The sequence below is a fragment of the Globicephala melas genome, chromosome 3 (genome assembly GCF_963455315.2).
Source record: "Globicephala melas chromosome 3, mGloMel1.2, whole genome shotgun sequence".
Lineage (NCBI taxonomy): Eukaryota > Metazoa > Chordata > Mammalia > Artiodactyla > Delphinidae > Globicephala > Globicephala melas.
Genome location: NC_083316.1, coordinates 58777884 through 58801102, shown reverse-complemented (window position 1 = coordinate 58801102; position 23219 = coordinate 58777884). Strand labels below are relative to the sequence as shown.

At 38.5% G+C, this 23219-nt stretch overlaps 1 protein-coding gene across 1 annotated transcript in view; it reads left to right on the top strand.

Annotated features, from left to right (window-relative positions):
- ANKRD31 (ankyrin repeat domain 31) overlaps positions 1-16621 on the top strand; it is a 130081-nt gene extending 113460 nt beyond the window's left edge. Inside the window, exons 24-25 of the mRNA XM_030845913.2 lie at positions 1048-1150; positions 16266-16621. Of these exons, the coding sequence (XP_030701773.2) occupies positions 1048-1150; positions 16266-16411 (249 nt within the window). The 3' untranslated portion in view covers positions 16412-16621. The remainder of the gene's footprint in view (positions 1-1047; positions 1151-16265) is intronic.
- The last annotated feature ends 6598 nt before the right edge of the window (positions 16622-23219 follow it).

The following is a 23219-nucleotide window of genomic DNA, read 5'->3' as shown; positions in this document are numbered from 1 at the left end:
TAACAGATGCACAAACTCAGGCTCAGAGAATTTAAGAATTTTGCTTAAGAGCTGGGACTTAAGAGCTTTTTCTTAGTATTGTCAGGCACTATATGAAGAGCTAGAGAATAAAAATTAATATTATACAGATCCTTCTTCAAGGAGCCTATAGTTCAATGGAAACGGACACATTAATACATAATTTCCTTTAAGTGGGATAAGTGCCTTGACAGAAGTATGAGCACAGACTTTATGGGATCCTAGAGGAGGGTCATTACTTGAGCTTAGCAGTTATAGGAAGGCATCCTGGAGGAAGGGATGTCCAAGTTGAGACTTGCTGGTTTAACCATAGTGAACCTAGCTTCTGGGAGTATACTATTAGACTGCTCTAGAACTAGGTCCGGAGGACGCAAAGACCCTTGGACTCAGAACATTTCTGGCAGGTGTTTGCCAGTCTACCTCAGTCCAGCCCATTTGTATGTACATATTTCTAAGCTCTGACCTTTTGGGCTGATACACAATAACTAAGTTCAAAAACAAACCAAGAAAAACAAAAAAATTTTGATGTATAGACCTAAAATGCAGTTAATCTAACCAGCTGTGTATCTGATTTCTAGAAAAGTACCATTTTACTTTTATGACTTAATTTTATTAATGCAACATTAATTTTTTAAAGTTATAAAGTAGCAGGTGCTGGATTAATATTTGTTGAATAAGTGAACATATGAGAGAATTAATGGTACATATCAGGGATCAGCAATTTTTTCTGTAAAGGGCCAGATAATACATATTTCAGGCTTTGTGAGCATATGGTCTCTGTCAAAACTACTCCATCCTGCTGTAGCATAAAAACAGACATAGATGTTAAGTAAATGAATGGGTATCACTGTGTTCTAGTAAAACTTTATTTACAAAAAAGATGGCAGCCCAGATTTGGCTGTGGGCTAGTTTGCCAGTACATAATGTACAACAATCAGTACTTTACTGGAGTTACAATTTGCAGGAGAAAGCTGTATTTGCTTCTGATAAAATATATGATTTTGAAGTTCTGTGTTTAATTATACGCAGGTAACATACCGGGGGAAGGAACTTTTAAAGTATATTTCTGAGGAATTACCCTTGCCTCCAGACCCAAACTTGGTACCTCAGCAACATCAACCTTGTCTTCCAGGTATGTGCAGACCAACACCTGTTTCTTAGTTGTGGGGAAAACACACCCACATCTGCTGAGAAGGCATTGCACTTGTCTTTTTTTTTTTCCATTCAGGTTAAATTCACATGATATTCAAATAAACATTTTAAAGTGAACAATTCAGTGGCATTTAGTACATTGACAGTGTTTTACAACCACCAGCTCTGTGTAGTTCCAAAACAGTTTCATCACCCCAAAAAGAAACCCATACCCATTCAGCAGTTACTTCCCATTCAGCAGTTACTTTCCATTCCCCACTCTCTCCAGTCCCTGAGAACTACCAGTCTGCTTCCTGTCTGCATGGATTTGCCTAGTCTGAATATATTATATAAATGGAATCCTTCAATATATGACCTTTTGTGTATGACACCTTTCACTTAGCATAATGGTTTTAAGGATTATCTACATTGTAATAGTACTTCATTCCTTTTTATGGCTTCCATTACATATATATATAAACCACAGTTTACTTATTTATTCATCCTTTGATGGACATTTGGGTTTCCACTTTCTGGCTGTTGGACATAGTGCTGCTATTAACAGGTGTATACATATATTTGTTTGGATACCTGTTTTCAGTTCTTTTGGGTGTATACCAAGGAGTGGAATTGCTGTATTATATAGTTATTATATGTTTAACTTTTGAAGGAACAGCCATTACTGTTTTCCACAGCAACTGAATCATTTTACATTCCTACCAGCAAGGTACAAGGGTTCCAGTTTCCCCACATCTCCACCAAAACTTGTTATTTTCTGTTTGTTTGTTTACAGCACTCCGTTTAAACACCGTTTAACTTAAATTCTAGAAGAATGACACCTTCTCTCACAATTCCTTTCTCTGAATCTGTGATGTGCTTACTTTAGGTAGATTTTTTTTAAGTGTCATGTAAAAGGGAAAAATGGTATTTTTTTCCTTCCTGCAGGCATGATTTGGTTAGTTTTCCATATTTTCTAAAAATAGATCCTAGATACTAGAATTAAGTCTTTGCTTGTTAGGGTACACTAATAAACCTTCAGAAAACTGAAGAGAATGTGGTCTTCACCAGTCAGCAGCCGATTTTGAAGTTATTGGAAAGGGCGGTACACATTTATGAAAAGCAGACATAACTAATGTTATATCACCCTTCTCTGCTGCAGTGCACCCTCTTTTTCCCCCAGTTTCCCTGTCTTAGACCAGTTGGGGACAATATATGAGGAGAGGAGGTACAAAACAAAAAATGATAATTCTGTGACAACCAGAGTCAAGAACCAAACAGGATTACTATCACAAGCCTCTAACCAGGGGTTTCCCAGGGTTACTCCTTTCCTTACAACAAATCCCAGTAATTCAAAGTACCTTCCTAAGTTTATACTGAATTCACTCTAACCTTTGTCTCAAAAACTGGCTTCAGAATAAGATGCATTTTCCCCTGTTTTCTAAGGATAGCCTCAAAAGTATTTTTCATCATTTTGGGGAAACACATAAAATAAAACAATTGTGGGGAAGTTAAAGAGCTTACGAAACTGGAAGGAGTTGTAGTAATTCATGGTCTTTGGTTCCTTACCTAATCTAATCTTAGAGATAGGCCAAGGAACCTGAGTTTTTAGGAGTGATTCTTATGCAGCCAGCCTGACTGTTGACTTTGAATGACTAGTAGTATCTGATTTCTTATGCAGGTAATAATTTGAAAATTCTTAATATTCAGCCCTTCACTTTGATTCCAAAGCACACCCACTTTTGTGCTTGTACACTCAAGCCCTCTGTCTCTCTGTCTCTCTTGTCCCTCTCGTCTCTCTGCCTCGTGCATGTGCGCACACACACACTTGAAGGAAAGTCAAGCAAACCCCTTTCTCCTAGTTTCTATCCTTAAGAGTCAAAGCAGAAATACAGGTTCTTCCTCATATCAGAAAGCATATCTGCTCCTCAGATTTTCTAGCTCCAGGCACGTTATTTCCAACCCCAGCCATGCGTCTTCTTCCTCAGAGGGCTCACAGTTCCTCTGCTAAATGAGCATGAAATAAAAAATGGGTTCTGAATTGCTGCTTCTGTTGCCTGCAGTATAAACAGTTTCTTGTTACTAATTTCTGTCCAGAAATCCTGAATTTTCTTTCCTTTAGATATTTCAGAAAATGTTAGTGCTAATTTGAGAACTGTGGAGGCGCCAGTGTGCCAACCAGCATCTTGCTACCTTGATCTGGACCTAGGAATCTATAGACAGGTCCCTGCAGGCATCCGTAGGCTGCTGTTGAAGTTTTGTTTGAGCATCTTTGATTTAGGATTCTTTTGTACCTGGTTTTGTGGTACCTGACAGAAATCCAAAGACCTGGTAAGTTAGAAAAATGTAAAGTCTCTAACCTTATTACAAGCAAAGCATTCTGGAGAGAATCTTTTCCCCTCTTCTGCATATCAAAATGTGGTAATGGAAGTTGTGGCTCTGACATCATAGAGACCATAAAGTCTAAAGGAAAAACATGTCCACATGGATTTAATTAGCCTACTTCAGATCATGAACATATCTGTTCTCTTATGCTATTTGATGATCACACTCTTCAGAATACTGTTTTTTGGAAATAGTGGACTAGGAAGAGATATTTACATTTCCCATAACTAGGATGACCATGTATCCCCATTTGACCAGGGCAGTCCCTAATCCAGCAAAATTATTAGTACCACTCCCTTTCACTTTCAGACGTGCCTTGTTTAGATGACCTAGTACAGGAACCAAGCAAATAACTGTTGGAAAAAATGAAATTTGGACAAGGTGAAAAAAAGAGAAAGAGAGAAACTTTCAGTTTTATTTAAGTTTTTAACTGTATAGTTTCTAGCATACTACTGTGTAAATAGATGGTTAAATCTTATGTATATCACTCTATATTATAAATAATTGCTAGTTACCTAATCTTAACCCCCGATAGACTGAGAAGATCTTTGAGTTCAGAGAGATTTTTGTGGGCTCTTGCTTCCTATTATATTCCCAATGCCTGGCATATAGTAGCTTCCAAGTAAAATGTTCATTGAATAAATGAATGAGTGAATGGAAACATGAACATGATCCAAAGGACTGCTTATTTTAAAACTGAATTTACTTACAGTTGACGGTCCTCATAGGTGGACATTCCTAGATCTCACAGGCTATAACAGAATTTGTGGTGAAGAATTCAACAAATGGTAAATGGGATTTTGGTTAGTTAATACTATCTCCTTTATCTGAATTAATCTCCCTTATCTGAATTTTCTGTCTAACTGTGAGGTATAAGAGTGATGGCCCTTCAGGCTTAATTTCCAAAATATACAAACAGCTCATACAACTCAACAACAAAACAACAAACAACCCAATCAAAAACTGGGCAGAGACCTAAATAGACATTTCACCAAAGAAGACATACTGATGGCCAATAGGCACATGAAAAGATGCTCAACGTCGCTAATTACTAGAGAAATGCAAATCAAAACCACAATGAAGTATCACCTCACACCTGTCAGAATGACCATCATTAAAAAGTTTACAAATAACAAATGCTGGAGAGGTGTGGGAAAAAGGGAACCCTCCTACACTGTTGGTGAGAATGTAAATTGGTGCAGCCACTATGGAGAACAGTATGGAGATTCCTTAAAAACCTAAAAATAGAGTTGCCATATGATCCAGCAATCCCACTCCTGGGCATACATCTGGACAAAGCTATAATCTGAAAAGATACATGCACCCCTATGTTCACAGCAGCACTATTTACAATAGCCAAGACATGGAAGCAACCTAAATGTCCATCGGCAACAGATGAATGGATAAAGAAGATGTAGTATATATACACAATTACTACTCAGCCATAAAAAAGAATGAAATAATGCCATTTGCGGCAACATGAATCGACCTAGAGATTATCATACTAAGTGAAGTAAGTCAGAAAGAGAAAGACATGTGCCACCTGATATCACTTATATGTAGAATGTAAAATATGACACAGATGAACTTATTTGTGAAACAGAAACAGACTAACAGACAGGGAACAAACTTATGGTTACCAAAGGGGAAAGGGGGTGGTGGGGGAGGGATGAATTAGGAGTTTGGGACTAGCAGATACAAACTGCTATATGTAAAATAGATAAACAACAAGGTCCTACTGTATAGCATGGGGAACTATATTCAGTATCCTTTAATAAACCATAATGGAAAAGAAGATGAAAAAGAATATATATATGTATAACTGAATCACTGTGCTGTATACCAGAAACTAACACAACATTGTAAATCAACTATACTTCAAAAAAAAAGAAAAAAGAATGATGGCCCTCCACATTTTTCTCAACCAGAAATTTCTCCTTTCCCCTCATCCAGTTTACTTCTACATATCATTTTGGATTCATGGTATCAAGAAAATCATGAATCATGAAGATAAGTGATAAAATGACTTGCTTCAGTAAGTCAGAGATAATGGAAGAGCTTTTTACTTATTTGAGTTCTACACAAAAACTAGTTAACTTGGCAACTTGAGGCAATGTATTGATAGATTCCAGGATGTTAAAATGTGGTATATTAACACATTTGAGGATATATGTTGTTTCTAATGAAAGATTCTAAACATACCAATGCTAATCTTTAAAAATGAAGTTCTGTTCATGAAATGTTGATGAAATCCCTGAAGTATCTATCTCTAAAGTCCTTTATAAGCTTTAAAATGGAGTGAGTCTATGATGCATTTTCCCTTAAAATTTCACAGCTTTGTCCCAAGCCTCTCTCCCCTCTGCCTACTTGGTTGTAGTTCCTCCTTTGTGTTACTGAGGGAATCTTCATCAATATTTCAGTATATATTGGAATGGAAAAAATGAACATTCCCAAAACTTCTATTACATAATGTGAACATTATGTATAAAAATATTGACATATTTTTCACAAAGTTCTTTAGAAAAACATTCTGTTAATATAGATCACATTTCATTATTTACCTGGAAAGCCAGTTTTATATGTTTATGTCCCCTGTCACCATAGTACCAAGACACTCAAAACACATGAAGCTGAATGTATTCATCTAAGCAAAGCAAACAAACAAAAAAAGAGTATCTCCTGAGGCCTTTCTTTTCCCAGGCTATCATTTAATGCACACTGATTATATAATTTATAATTTTCTCTCAGGAAGATCTAACATCACTTGTTCATTTGAAATAGAATATGCTTTTTCAGGAAAAAAATAGACTTTTTTTGTTTTTAATGAAAATGGTCTTTGACCTACTTATAATCTGTTGTGAATAAATGACTTTAAAGAAAGAGTTTTCTTCATTTCAGTGCTGTTATTGTGCTTCATTTCTCTATAAAAGTATATGTAATAGAACACAAACATTCACAGGTGCTTCTGTTTTATGTGGTTAAGAACTTCTTAAACAGCCAAGGAAGATGGGTGCCTGATAACAGAGCACAGGGTGTTTATTTCAGCTCCTGTTTAAACTCCTGATCCTTTTTCATTATTTTAATCGTATTTTTTTTCATCCTGGTACTTTATATCTACTGGTAGGGGAGGAAAGAGAAGAAAACAAATTACCTGTTGAGCATTTGCCATGTGCCAGACCCCCTGCCAGATTATTTTACATACATTAGGACATTTAGGAGCTTCTTTTTAGTAGAACTTCAAGGTTCACGTCTGTACGACAGAGACACAGAAAACCTGAACACTTTACATATAAAATCAAGTATCTCAAATCCAATTCAGCTTAAAGAACCACCTATTAATTTCAATTTTCCCCTGAACAATGAGGGCCTAAATAGTTTTAAACTTCTAAGTATAATAATCAAGTCTGGTTCTTGATGCCAGTACAGTTTCACAGATGGCTTTTGATATTATCAATGTAAATCTGCAAAATTATTAATTTAGTTTTAGATATCCAATCATATAATACTCTATCACCATATTTATCCTTTAGGATCCTTCATTTATCAGAAGACACTGAACTTTATTTTTTTTTCTTTGGCTGCATTGGGTCTTCATTGCTGCGTATGGGCTTTCTCTAGTTGCAGCGAGCGGGGGCTACTCTTCATTGCGGTGCGCGGGCTTCTATTGCAGTGGCTTCTCTTGTTGCGGAGCATGGGCTCTCGGCACGCAGGCTTCAGTAGTTGCGGTGTGTGGGCTCAGTAGTTGAGGCTCGTGGGCTCTAGAGCACAGGCTCAATAGTTGTGGCACATGGGCTTAGTTGCTCTGTGGCATGTGGGATCTTCCCGGACCAGGGCTTGAACCCGTGTCCCCTGCATTGGCAGGTGGATTCTTAACCACTGCGCCACCAGGAAAGTCCCTGAACTTTGTATTTAAATAGCCATAGTAGAATTTTTCCCCCATCATAACTAGAGCAGATGTATTTTTACAATTCATTGAAATTATTCTTAATCATTTTGCCTTTGATTGGAATTATATTTCTGATTCAGGATGAGAATGTATACATAAGTATGTTCATTTTCATTTGTAACTAGAGCAAGTGATGTTTCATTCCATAATCGTAATGAAGTTTAGAATGCTTAGTTTGTAAGCACAAGTTCTGGAAGTCTGAGTTCAATAATTTTCAAGTTAGAAGTGAACCTAATAGATCAGCTAGTCTCGGACCTGTTTTACAGATGATGAAACTGAGAACCAGAGGAGTAAGATGGGTTAGGGATGTGTCAGAAGTGAACCATCAGTTAAAATAATGAATCTGATTATTTTTGCTTTTGATATATTAAGGGAATTTTTTTCAAAAACAAAGGAAAAGAAACGAAATTGAGTTATCTGTAGTGAGGTGGATGGACCTAGAGACTGTCATACAGAGGGAAGTAAGTCAGAAAGAGAAAAACAAATACCGTATGCTAACACATATGTATGGAATCTAAAAAAGAAAAAATGGTTCCGAAGAACCTAGGGGCAGGACAGGAATAAAGACGCAGACGTAGGGAATGGACTTGAGGACACAGGGAAGGGGAAGGGGAAGCTGGGACGAAGTGAGAGAGTGGCATGGACATATATACACTACCAAATGTAAAATAGATAGCTAGTGGGAAGCAGCTGCATAGCACAGGGAGATCAGCCTGGTGCTTTGTTTCCACCTAGAGGGGTGGGATAGGGAGGGTGGGAGGGAGGAAAATGCAAGAGGGAGGAGATACGGGGATATATGTATACTGATTCACTTTGTTATACAGCAGAAACTAACACACCATTTTAAAGCAATTATGCTCCAATAAAGATGTTTAAAAAAATTCATCAGCCTTACATAATTGTGTATTATCATATGTAGTATTTGTGTTGTGTATTGTTTTTAAGTGTCAATGTTCATTTGGATTTATCTACATATTTACTACTTTATTTGCTCTCCGTTCTATTTCACTTCTCAAACTTTCCATCTAGGACAAGTTTCCTTCCCGTGTTATATCCTTTAGAATTTCCTTCATTCATAAACCCTCTCTACTTTGTCTAAAAATTATTTTATCTCACATTATTTATTGCATTTTTCAGTGGTCATTGAAATCTGGTATAAAAGACGTTTTCATGACATACATTAAAGGTTCTCTTTTACTGTAAACCCCCCCCCAAAAAACAGAGGAAAAAGAACAGTAAAAGTTAAATTATTTTTAACCTAACTAGTATGTCATTTTGAATTGCCAGTTTTGGCCACTGGATAATATGAATAGTTGCATGAGCCCATTCTTTTGCCTACTAATGAATCTATCAATTCATTTTAAGCAGACTTGTGCAGAATATCTAAAGTCTGGTGATATTACTTGAGGGAGATTTATTTCTCCCTACCTTGTCCATAAGCAGAATGGTTCCTTAGTTCCTTAGCTGTGCATTTCCTGTTGGGGCTTAGGGACAACAAGAAAAGACAAATGTCTGGTTAAATGGCCATCTTCCTAGTTGTACTGGGCTGCTAAATGTGCTACGGTTTAGAAATTTTATTTCTAGATCTCAGAGGGCACTGACTTTGCCTGGGGAATCTACCCCAAGTAAAAGTGAAAATTAAAGGGAGAAGGGCTCCTACCTTCTAATGGGGTGAATTGGTGGTTTTCACAGTTGTGATGGAAAAATTCTTTGTCACAAAGCTACAAGTAGATGTCCTTAGTTATCATTGCAAAGAAGATGGTAATAATTTGACCAAATAACGGATTAAGTTACTATCTCTCAGGGTTCTAATTTCTCTTTACCTCATTCACAAAAATTCTTTCAGTGACAGAACTTCTTTTTTTTTTTTTTTTTTTTTTGCGGTACGCGGGCCTCTCACTGTTGTGGCCTCTCCCATTGCGGAGCACAGGCTCCGGACGCGCAGGCTCAGCGGTCGTGGTTCATGGGCCCAGCCGCTCCGCGGCATGTGGGATCTTCCCGGACCGGGGCACGAACCTGTGTCCCCTGCATAGACAGGCGGACTCCCAACCACTGCACCACCAGGGAAGCCCAGAACTTCTTTTTTAAATCCTCCTATTCCTCTGCTTCTTTGAGGCTCCAGAGCCACAGGTGTCTGGCCCCTTAAGCAGAACTGAACTTCCGAGCACTAGTCCACTTAATCCTCCCCACAGTGAGGACTGGAAAAAATGAATAGTTGATATTGTCAGACTGCTTAAGACTATGTGTGTGTTTGCTCCTGGTATTACAGTGCCGAACCTGTCAGTTCATATTGCTGCAGATCACAACAGCTTAGTTTTTCTAAGATCTTTCCATGGAACAGTAACAATTTACTAATGGACCCAAAGTAAAATCATTTCCTATAAAGTATATTAAATTTAAACGTTTTACATCCAATATCTGAATCTTGCTGCTTCATTCCCTCTTAGCTACCTACCTCCAGCATGACAGTCAGGGCTAGAGTGGAAGCAAAACTCCAGTGTTTGGGAGCTTCCAATTTGGAAACAGGTCTTTTAAGTGTGTGCTTCCTGCAGTCCCTTTATTTGTTGCTATGCTAACTGGCCCAAAGCTTGGTGGGAGTAGCAAGTATTGTAGTAAGAGTATAGACTGCATTGGTGAGGAAACTTTAGTTCACTGTTCTTTTATATTTAAGTGCCTGTATTTTGTGCAACCTATTAAGTTCCTGTTAAGTAACAGTATATTGAGTACTATAAATGAATTATTAAATCAAAAAAAATCTAAATCTCAGTTTCCTTGGATTCTTTCCCTTTCTTGTCTCACATGGTTGTACAAGGATTAAAGTATTGAAAAGTGATGGACAAATGTGTGATATGACTATCAGAGCACAGAAACAAGCTATAGAAGGATATGATATACCCTGGGTTGTTATCGTTGGTTACCTGGGCAGCAGGGGAGTTGTGGCAGGGAGAGGATTGCAGGAAAACCATACCTTCGGACCAAATTTAGAGTATATACGAAAGTAAAACACTGAAAGCAGTTCTAAAAGCCCTGAAAGCAGGAGACATGCAGAGTGAGCCCAGCCTAGGGCCCACAGAAGAGAATCTCAATTCTAGAACTGTGTTCCCAGCTGCTGTAGTAACAGGTTATTACTTATTTCTCAGAAGATTGATAATACAAACCACAATATATTTTTACTTATTTTAAGTAGCTGTAGTACACTGCATGTATGTTTAATTTTTTATGAAAAGAAAAAGCAAAGAGTTTTAAAACTATTACATACTGGCATTGATGCTTTCAGGTATGCTTTCCATATGTAGACATGGAGAAAAGGTTTACTCAACTTCAAAAAAGGAAGAAAAGCTAGTGAAGTGCTTCGTCTTTAACTTTCCTGAATGTTATTTGCCTGGAATGATTCAAATAATTTTGAAGCTTGTACTATTATGTAATAAGATAACGTAGCAATTGTATAGTTACTTAACACAATTCAAACTGGGATCATAAATTTGAAATCAGTTTGCTGTATTCTTACATTTTCTTATATGAGGATTACCCTGTTTAGCTCAGTTTTCTGTATGAATGTGTTTTTTGTTTTGTTGCCCACCCCATCCCAATATAATGGGAATTGTGGATAACAGCAAAGAAATCTGGAAGCTAGAAGTTGTGGTCAGCCAAAGGTGCCGGATCCTGGTAGCATGGGCTGGAATGAAACGGGTGGGAATGCAGTGGCAGATGGAGTTCAGAGATTCCTGTTGCGGAAGAGGTGGTAGAGGAGAAAGAAAAGGCAGCAGAAGATGAGAGGTAAAGGAGATGAGAACAGGTGTTTTGTAAGGAATGGTCTTTGTTTCTTCCAGTCTGATAATTATGGAAAAGAGGCTATTCTGTGAGAAACTGGGGGATGTTCTTAATACTGAGTTTTGTGGTGTGATATGTATGTCCCCAGAATTTCATGTCCATGGGCTTACCCAGGAAGTGGCTCCTTCTGTTACCACAGAGCCACTTGCAGTTTTCCTAAAGTCCTGCAGATTACAGGAAAGTCAGGAGTGTATTATGCTGACAGTGAAATTAAGTGGATCTGGGGGTGGGATTTTGGCTGCCATGACCTCTGTTCCTTTGAAAGAGAAGCCATGTGAATAGCCACTAGACAGAATATCAACCAAATAACTTTTGTGGATATATCATGGCTAACCTGTTGAGAAAGTTATAAATCAAGGCCATCACACCCTACTGACTTTAGTGATAAAGTCAGCCCTGCTTAAAAAAAAGAAGAAGGTGGGCCTAAAATGGTCCCTTTATCTTAATTTATTACAGCACGTAAGGGAGAGAGAGAGCCAGATCAGCTCCAAGCAAAGCTAGTTTAGAGTGCAAAGCAGTATTGAATAACACTTTACAATTTTACAGAAAACTTTCACATAGGTGTTATTTTATCATTTGACAAAGGTGAATGATGGGAATGGTAAGGCAAAAGGAAAAAAAGGTTTAACATTAGCATTACTTTATTGAAAACTCCAAACTCCACTTCTGTGGGTTAATAGGTTAACAAATGTCCATCTGAAAATGCTGTTTTTCAAACACTTTTGTTATATCATCTCAGCATCCCAAGTTTGGGCCACTCTGTTTCCAGCATGTCAGTTGGGAAGATGGGCAGGTTACTTCCTGTGGAGCTACTGCTTATCATTCTGCACTTTTGTTGGTGACCTTCTCTATGTGAGCCCTATGGTGATAATTTCTGGTTACAAACAAGATGAAGCTATTCAGGTGCTCTTGGCCATCTCTTACAAGTGCCCATGTTTGGGTCTGTGACTTTTAAGGCAAGGCCCATTCACTGGAAAGAGAATAGAGTTTTTGTGCATACAGGCCCATCCTTGCTCTGATGAAACTAAGCTAATATTAGCAAAATTAATTTAAATTAATATTTAAAGCCTTATTTCCATGGGCTGTTCCTGAAGGATGAATGCTCTCCACTCCCAACTTTTGTGAGGTCCCTTGCTTCGGATAGTCTATAAAACAAACCTGCTAATGAGGGGATTATTTTGTTTACATATGGACCATGTGTAAAACAGTTTAAATTCTTTGGGTTGTAAGTAACAGTTTAAAACCCAAATCAGACTGGCTTACACCCCCCATAAAAAGGAATTTTATTGACTCATGTACATGAAAGACCAGGAGTAGGTTCTTCAGGCTTAAGCCAGTGTTCACAGAGCATGACTGAGCACCCAGTTTTTCTTGCTTTCCATTTCTCAGCTCCATGGTAGCAGCCTCTCCTCTCATCATCCCAGAGCTACATGCTTCCAGATTCAAGTCCAGAGGGAAAGAATTTGGATGTGACTCTTTCCCAGAAGGCGAAACAAAGATCTCATTGCATGTAACTTCACTCCGAATGGGTCGTGTTCTTACCCTGAATCAATGCCTGTTCACTGATTGGCCTAGATCTAAACAAATCAGGAGATGAATGTTGGAAGGAAGAGATATTGAATTATATCCCCTGAACTGAGCAAGAACTTTCAGACCAAAAAACTAAGCAGGCAACTCCGTAAAGGGTAATTGTGAAGTTTATTGTGGGTAACTTACATATGGGTAGGAAGGATCAGGCAGAGATGACCCAGAAGCATTCATAGCCGACTCTGCCTCTGAAAAGGGTAAGGAGGATTTAAAGGGACCAAAGCTAAAAACAGAATCTGACCACTTGGGAGAAGTGTGGTTGGTCCACACTGACAGGAACCCCTGTTTTTCCTCCCTGCCCTTCCCTGAGGGGTCTCATGACTGTTAACTACCTGCATCAGCAAAAGGCATTCTTCCAGTTTTCATATCAGTTGAAGACAAGGGTAAGCTGATAGAGAACTATTAACTATCTGCGTCAGCAAAGGCATTCTTCCAGTTTTCATATCAGATGAAGACAAAGGTAAAAGCTGGCTTGGGCGCATTCCTTGTGAGTAGGCTAAAGTACAGTCATGCAGAAAGGGAAGGGATAGGACTGCAGACCTAAGATGGAGCTGACAAAATGGAGTCAGTGTGATTCAGCCACACAGTTCAGAACAATTCCACCAGAAGCACATGGACCAAGTGTGGGGAAAGGGATGGTCCTCCAGAGGCAAATTAGGGTGGGATCACCATTAGAAGGATAAATGCGTACTTCATCAGGAGCGCCAGATATCCATGCAGATGTGTAACTATGTAAACATTTGTACTGCTTAGAATTATGAACAAAGCACTTGGACTATACATACGTCTATCTGAAACTGTCTGGCTGAGGTCACACAGATAGCATGTTGGTGCTAACCTTGGAATAAGATTCAACTAGTTGAATGACGTATAGCTCATATAGCCAGTCTCCAAGAAAGGAATCTCTGAGACTGTCAGGGAGCTTAAAGAAGCCAGTTTTAGTATCATTGGCTCTTAAACTGGCAGAGCTAAAAGGGACCCTGCTGATCATCAACTCTCTCACCTCTCAGAGGAGATGGAAATCTAGATAAGCCATGTAACTTGCTTGAGATCACAACCAAGTTTGTGTGACCTAGAAAATTGATCATCCATCTTCCAGCCTAACACTCTTTTTAGTAATAACTACCTGCTATAATAATAGCAGCTACTATTTATTGAGTGGTTGCTCTGTATTAGGCAGTAGACAGGCATTTCACATGCAGTATCTCATTTAATCTTTACAACTGTTTTATTCTCAATTTATTGGAAATTGAGGCACAGAGGGGCTTTGTATAACTACCTTCAGAAGCTTCAGTTATCCATTTTTTGCCTTGGTGTTTTAGACTGCAAACAGGCTTCTTTCTTCCAAGATAGGTCAGTGCTGATTTACAGCTTTATCTTGGGTATAGAAAATGGAGTGAGTGAAGAATGACCTGGTCAGAAAACCTGTTATATGTGCTCATAGACTTGACTAGGGTCTAGGGTTTGTAATAAGTAAATTTAAATCTTATTTTTTACCTTTTTAAAAATTTATTGTTTTTTAACATCTTTATTAGAGTGTAATTGCTCTACGATGGGATGTTTGTTTCTACTTTATAAGAAAGTGAATCAGCCATACATATACATATGTCCCCATATCTCCTCCCTCTTCCATCTCGCTCCCACCCTCCCTATCCCACCCCTCTAGGTGGTCACAAAGCACCGAGCTGATCTCCCTGTGCTATGCGGCTGCTTCCCACTAGCTATCTGTTTTACATTTGGTAGTGTATATATGTCCATGCCACTCTCTCACTTCTTCCCAGCTCACCCTTCCCCCTCCCCGTGTCCTCAAGTCCATTCTCTACATCTGCGTCTTTATTCCTGTCCTGCCTCTAGGTTCTTCATAACCTTTTTTTTTTTAGATTCCATATATATATGTTAACATACAGTATTTGTTTTTCTCGTTCTGACTTACTCCACTCTGTGTGACAGACTCTAGGTCCATCCACCTCACTACAAATAACTCAATTTCATTTCTTTTTATGGCTGAGTAATATTCCATTGTATATATGTGCCACATCTCCTTTATCCATTCATCTGTCAGTGGACACTTAGGTTGCTTCCATGTCCTGGCTATTGTAAATGGAGCTGCAATGAACATTGTGGTACATGACTCTTTTTGAATTATGGTTTTCTCAGGGTATATGCCCAGTAGTGGGATTGCTGGGTTGTATAGTAGTTCTATCTTTATTTTTTTAAGGAACCTCCATACTGTTCTCCATAATGACTGTATCAATTTACATTCCCACCAACAGTGTAAGAGGGTTCCCTTTTCTCCACACTCTCCAGCATTTATTGTTTGTAAATTTTTTGATGATGGCCATTCTGACCAGTGTGAGGTGATACCTCATTGTAATTTTGATTTGCATTTCTCTAATGATTAGTGATGTTGAGCATCCTTTCATGTGTTTGTTGGCAATCTGTATATCTTCTTTGGAGAAATATCTATTTAGGTCTTCTGCTCATTTTTGGATTGGGTTGTTTGTTTGTTGATATTGAGCTGCATGAGCTGCTTGTAAATATTGGAGATTAATCTTTCGTCAGTTCCTTCGTTTGCAAATATTTTCTCCTGTTCTGAGGGTTGCCTTTTCATCTTTTTTATGGTTTCCTTTGCTGTGCAAAAGCTTTTAAGTTTCATTAGGTCCCATTTGTTTATTTTTGTTTTTATTTCCATTTCTCTAGGAGGTGGGTCAAAAAGGATCTTGCTGTGATTTATGTCATAGAGTGTTCTGCCTATGTTTTCCTCTAAGTTTGATAGTGTCTGGCCTTACATTTAGGTCTTTAATCCATTTGGAGTTTATTTTTGTGTATGGTGTTAGGGAGTGTTCTAATTTCATTCTTTTACATGTAGCTCTCCAGTTTTCCCAGCACCACTTACTGAAGAGGCTGTCTTTTCTCCACTGTATATTCTTGCCTCCTTTATCAAAAATAAGGTGACCATACGTGCATGGGTTTGTCTCTGGGTTTTCTATCCTGTTCCATTGCTCTATATTTCTGTTTTTGTGCCAGTACCATACTGTCTTGATTACTGTAACTGTGTAGTATAGTCTGAAGTCCAGGAGCCTGATTCCTCCAGCTCCGTTTTTCTTTCTCAAGATTGCTTTGGCTATTCGGGGTCTTTTGTGTTTCCATACAAATTGTGAAATTTTTTGTTCTAATTCTGTGAAAAATGCCATTGGTAGTTTGATAGGGATTGCATTGAATCTGTAGATTGCTTTGGGTAGTATAGTCATTTTCACAGTGTTGATTCTTCCAATCCAAGAACATGGTATATCTCTCCATCTGTTTGTATCATCTTTAAATCTTATTTTTTAAAAGACAGTTTTTAATTTGTTGACTCTTCTTTAAACAGGAACTTCCAAAGGGTCAATGAAAAGCATCCCACATTATCTTCAAATAAATGAAATACTGTTAATCAGCGATCAAGAATTTCTCCCATGCCATATAATGGATGAGCATTGGAAGTTCTATGTGGAATGTGAGGAGCTAACATTCTGAAGCCTTGTTTTCTTAATAATTTATTAGGTATTTGTTCATATTATTAACCAATGTTCATATTTCGTTGTGTGTGGGCTGGTGGGCCTGTTTAATACACACTTTATGAGTTACTACTTAAGATGTGTTTACTGTTTTAAGAAAAAATATAACTCTTCCACTATTGTAGTAAGATTAATCGTTTTTTGCAATTAAAATAAAGACGTTTTTGACATAAACAATATTGACTCTCTGGCTTTCTTTTTACTAAAATAAACTTCAAACAAATCTTTAAATCAACACCTCTGCCTTTGCATAAATAACAGTTGTTCCTTGTGGGAAGTAAGAATACAAATAGGAGTGACTATTGGTCCTGAAAAGTCCCTGGTAAAGTAAATCTACTTAAAAAAAAGAACTTAAAGTCCTACTACCTTCCCCCATTTATTTTAGAATTGATGTTGAAATGAAAATGTAAAATTATGAAAGAGATTTGTCTTAAGTTTCACAAAATTTAGTGTAGATAGAATTGTAGCTGTGCTAAGTCTGAGAACAAAAAATGAATAAATGAATCAAGTGTTGATTCGGGGGCTGATTATTTTAAATAGGATATATTTCATCTTTAACGTTTGCTACACTGTCATGAAGATTTTTTTTAAAAGCGCTATATTCAAGAGCTTTATAAGTTTTTATAAGCTTTCTTTATACGGGTCTTTCTTAATCCTTTGATAGCCATCTTATTCTTATCTGTCATTACCCCAGGCTCCCAAATATGCTTTTTAACTCTGTGGCCTAATTCTGTCACTTCTCTCTCATTTGAGTAGACAGGTCAAAATTGCAATAAAAATTACCCTAGCAAGTGCTAGAACTTCGGGGGGGGGGATGGGGAGGAGCGATATGGTGTTGCTTTTTGATATTTTCTTATTTTAAATGTACAGAATCTTAAATATCTTTAGAATACACAAGAAACTTGTCAACAGTTGCTTGTGGAGAGAAGAATTATGGGACTGGGGAACTAAGGGGAAAGGAAGACTTTTAACTACATGCACCCTTTGGCAACTTTGAAATTGGTACTCTGTGTTTATTCTTTGTATTCAGATAAAAATTTTAAATATCTGAAAAGATAGCACCTGAAAATGTTTGCCTATTCATAAAAGTGTAAAGACAGATCATTTTGTTTTTCTTCCTTTGAGGGTCTATTGAAAATGTTCAGGATAAACTGAACCCTACATGTTGTAATGTTTGAGAACTGACAAGAATTTTATTGTTCCATTATCATTTTCTTAGACTACCCTATTTTTCTAATTTTTGAATAATATACCTGAGGTGGTCTATTTGGCTTTCATTACTTAAGGAGATATTTAAAACATGGGCCATTTGGGAATATATGTACTAACGTGGGAAATATATACAATATATATAAATATACAATATACTTATATATATATAAGTAACTGAAAAATGCAAATTGTTAGACAGTATTTAGTACAAATCCTGGTTGTGTTAAATAAAAATTATATGCCTTTCTGCCTCTGTGGTAGGGAAGTTTGGGGGAGAATGGATACATGTATATGTACGGCTGAGTCCCTTTGCTGTGTACCTGAAACTGTCACAACATTGTCAATCGGCTATACTCCAATATAAAATAAAAAGTTTAAAGAAAATTATATGCCTTTGAGTGCATGTATAATATATATATTTGTATGGCTATATTTATATAGCCATATAAATATACATATTTTTATATTATGTGTGGTATATCTACTTTATAAGCTATGAAATGTGTATTTGTATGTATAAGTATGTGTGTGGTGTGGGAGATGTCAAGTAAAAGGTCTGGAATGCTACAAATAAAATTGCAGTGCCCGTCCCTAAGGGACTGGGGAAGTTGGAAGGATATATTACAGTTTACTTTCAACTTAAAAAAAAAGCCACGCACACATTTCTTTTGTAATTTAAAAATATGTTTTAAAAAATAACTTAAAAGCAGATATTTTGTTTAGTGATTATAATTTAGAAAAGTCATACATTCTAAGTTTATAATATAAGAAGTCTTGCAATTCTGAGTTTTCATTTTAGTGATCAAATTCTTAAATTTAGTTTTCCAAGCCCATTTAACATTAAGTATACCAACTGGCAACTGACTTAACACCTAGTGGAGGCATGTTGAGTATTGCCCAAACTAAACAAAAGGGTCTACTTCAAGCAGGGTTGGGGTCCGGAGAGCTACCTTACCTCAGATCTTCCCTGTGAGATGGTTGGGTGATTTGGGGTATTAGCTAGATGTTTTGCCTATTCTGTGTTCTAAATGAAACAAGCTTCTGGACCCTAAGTCATACGAGGGACTTCCAAGAATATCTAATAATGCAATCATCTCTGATATTTGTACCCTTTCTATAAAACTAAGTTCCTGAATATCTCCAGGATACTCCATACCCAACGAGGAATCCTATTCCCTTTCAGACAGGTACTCCTAAATATTAGAAAGCTGGAACCCCAATGTCCCAGGACTCACAAAACTTCCTTTTTTTTTTTTTTTTTTTTTTTTTTTTTGCGGTGGGCCTCTCACTGCTGTGGCCTCTCCTGTTGCGGAGCACAGGCTCCGGACGCGCAGGCTCAGCGGCCATGGCTCACGGGCCCAGCCGCTCTGCGGCACGTGGGATCCTTCCGGACCAGGGCACAAACCCGTGTCCCCTGCATCAGCAGGCGGACTCTCAACCACTGTGCCACCAGGGAAGCCCCACAACACTTCCTTTTAAGACTTGAATTTACAGCATAAGCCTCCCCTGGCCTGATTGCTGGGAATGTCCAAGCATACATCTTGTCCTTTCGTCCTCCATTTCTCTTTCAGTCAGTCACTTCGAATTCCCCTCCTGAGCTCAGTCCTTTATCAGGACTAGACTATGTGCAGCCCTATCCCGTTTCTCTCACCCCAGTTCTTTGCCTTATAAAAACCTGCAGCACGCTCCGGCAAATTATTCTTCCTAAGGGTCTGTTTTACTTCCCTGCTGCTACTGCGAGAGTAAAATCTAGGCCCAACGTTTGAGGCCTCTAGCTCTCTGGTCCTGATGTAACCTTCCAGCTTCATCTCCAGCCATCTCTAACCGTTTACTCACTCTTAAGCTCCTTCTTCGTCCCTTTTATAGACTGAAGTTGTGCCCTTTCCAAATTCATATGTTGAGGTCCTAACCCTCAGTACCTCAGAATGTGACTGTATTTAGAGATAGGACCTTTAAAGAGACTATTAAATTAAAATAAGGCAATTAAAGTAGGTCCTAATGCAGTCTGACTGGTGTCCTTACATGAAAAACTTTGGACATACAAAGGGATACGGGGGTGCATGTGAACAGACAAAAGACCATAAGGAACACAGCAAAAATGCAGCCATCTGCAAACAAAGGAGAGAGGACTCCGAATGAAATCAGCCCTGCTGACACTTTGATCTTGGACTTCTAGCCGCCAGAACTTTGAGAAATAATTTTCTGTTGTTTAAGCCACCCAGTTTGTAGTATTTCGTTATGGCAGCCCTGGCAAACTAATACAATCCCTAACTCTACCCAACATTTTGTTTATACTACCGGGAATGTTCCCATCTGTCCATCTATGTCCATCTTTGAGCCCTCTCCTCATATATGACCTCCTGTGCTGCTTTCTCAGGCCAAGCACTTAATATTTACTGCTTGGTATTAGTTTTCTTTCAATGGCTCATTTCCCTCAAGTAGCTGGAAAACTTGTCGAGGTCAGGTTTAGGGTTTTGCACTTTGTGTTTCTAATAAAATATCTCAAACATTCTAGATACTCAAGAAGTATCAATCAGGGTGTTTTCAAGTATGATAACAGAAAACCATACTCATAATGGAAAATGTATTATTTCATATATTAAGTCCAGAGGTAGGAATTTGGGGGTTGGTTAATTCTTTAATTCAACGATATCATGATTGTTTCCATCTTTCTTCCAGCTCCCTTCACAGTGCCGAGATGGCTCTGCTGTTATAGGCAGGTATACATGCAGAAACAGCATTATTAGAAGAAGGAAGGAAAATTTTCTTCCAATGCACGTCTTTTGGGAAGAAACCTTCCCTGAACACCACCACCCCAGGAAATTGTATGTCATTAGACAAAATTGTGCCATCTGCTTGTTCCAAAGCAGTCACTAGCCAGGGAAGTGGTTTGACTGGCTGCGAGAAGTACATGCCCATGTGCGGGAAAGTAGTCAGATGTACAAACTCCACACTGCCAGTTAAAAAAAAGCCCTGGGGCTTCCCTGGCAGTGCAGTGGTTAAGAATCTGCCTGCCAATGCAGAGGACACAGGTTCGAGCCCTGGTCCAGGAAGATCCCACATGCCTCGGAGCAACTAAGCCCGTGCACCACAACTACTGAGCCTGCGCCCCAGAGCCCACGAGCCACAGCTACTGAGCCGGCGTGCCGCAACTACTGAAGCCCACGCACCTAGAGCCTGTGCTCCGCAACAAGAGAAGCCACCGCAGTGAGAAGCCCGTGCACCACAATGAAGGGTAGTCCCTGCTCACCACTAGAGAAAGCCCATGTGCAGCAACAAAGACCCAACACAGCCAAAAATAAATAAATAAATTTATTTAAAAAAAAAAAAACCTATGTAAGGCAGGGGCAGGGGTGGGGTAAGAGCTAATATTTATTGAGCACTTAACATATACCAGTCATTGTTATAAGCACTTCCAATGTGTTAACTCATTTAATATTCACCACACCCTATGAGGTAGGAAATATCCGCGTTTTATAGATGAGGAAACTGAGGTATAGGATGAAGTAACTTGGCCCAAAGTCACACAGCTACCAAGTGGTAGAGCTGGGATTCGAACCTGGTAATCTGGCTTCACAACTCATGCTGTTAGGTATCATATATTTCCTCTGTCTCAACCAAAATTATCTGCCTAAAAATATGTTATGATTAAAACTGTGAACATCACTCTGAGTGACAGTGACCCTACTTCTGCCACCTACACATTCTGAGGTGTCAGTGTTTGCTCACTTTGGTGGATGACAGGCAGGACAGACGGAGATACTCATTGGTAGAAAATGGAATACAGAAGTCTTACTGGAAGAGTTTCAATATGAATACATTGGTGTCTGCTCTTGGGCTCTCTCCTTTTCAATCTAGGGAGTTTCAGGCATAAAGAATGTGTAAAGTTTATTCATCTGAGATATTGCCCAAACTCAATTTTCACAGAAAACTACCTTGTTAATTGAATGCATGTGCCCATAGGACTTGTATTTTAAGTCCCTTTGGATTCTCAAGACTGTGAGGGCTGATAGCACGTAACCTCCACGTGTATTTCTTTGGACTCCCTCGTCTTCTATTTCTTCTCATCTCATGTGGTAAGTTTCTGCTTAAACTTTTTTTTTTTAATGAAATCACAGAAATGTATTTAGAATTATGTACTTTTCTTTGTAGTTACATTTTTTAAACATCTTTATTGGAGTATAATTGCTTTACAATAGTGTGTTAGTTTCTGCTGTATAACAAAGTGAATCAGCTATATGTATACATATATCCCCATATCCCCTCCCTCTTGTGTCTCCTTCCCACCCTCCCTATCCCACCCCTCTAGGTGGTCACAAAGCACCGAGCTGATCTCCCTGTGCTATGCAGCTGCTTCCCACTAGCTATCTATTTTACATTTGGTAGTGTATATATGTCCACACCATTCTCACTTTGTCCCAACTTACCCTTCCCTCTTCCCATGTCCTCAAGTCCATTCTCTACGTCTGCATCTTTATTCCTGTCCTGCCCTTACGTTCATCAGAGCCCCCCCTTTTTTTTTTTAGATTCTATATATATGTGTTATCTGCTTAAACTTAATCATAATGTTCTCATGTCCCCAGTTCTCTTACCACCTAAATAAGAGGAGCAGAATTTGAGGCCATGTCAAATCAAGTCGCCTCCATTTAAAGTCCCGAATAAAAGCTACATAGTTAACTTCTAGATTCCTTGGACATATTTGTAAGTTCATATTCTTTCATTTAGGCTACTCTGCTAGGGACTTTAAAGTAGGAACAGTAGATGCAAACATTTGAAGCTGTAATGTAAAGAGTGGTACTTCTAAAGGTTAAAGCAGTTAACATTTCTGTTTTTCGCTGTTCACAAGACACCTTGAAGTTCAATGGCATTGTGGCTGAGATATGACGTTGGCTCATGTCCTTCAAAGCTGGAGGCAAGGAAGTGGTAAGGCAAGTCACCTAGCTGGTGGGTGAGCCTCGCCAATCCCCCAGCATATTCATCTCAGCACAGCTTTTTTGTTCTCTGTTCATTACTGCCTACTCATTAACTGTCGTGAAATGATTAAACGAAACAAAAACTATGTTTCTATATCTCTTGGGTAAAAATGGCCCCAAAAGCAATGCTGGTGACGGAAATGAAGAGGTTTAAGAAAATATTGGTTCTCAATGTCTTGTAATAACCTATAATTGAAAAGAATCTGAAAAAGAATGTAGGGCTTCCCTGGTGGCACAGTGGTTGAGAGTCCGCCTGCCGATGCAGGGGACACGGGTTCGTGCCCCGGTCTGGGAAGATCCCACATGCCGCGGAGCGGCTGGGCCCGTGAGCCATGGCCACTGAGCCTGCGCGTCCGGAGCCTGTGCTCCACAACGGGAGGGGCCGCGACAGTGAGAGGCCCGCGTACCTCAAAAAAAAAAATATATATATATATATATACACATATATATATACATATATAATATATATTGTATATATTATATATATAATTCCTTGAAACTAATACACCATTATAAATCAACTATACTTCAATTTTTTTAAAAAGGAAAGAAAAAAAAATGTTGGTTCTCAGCCAAATAAAA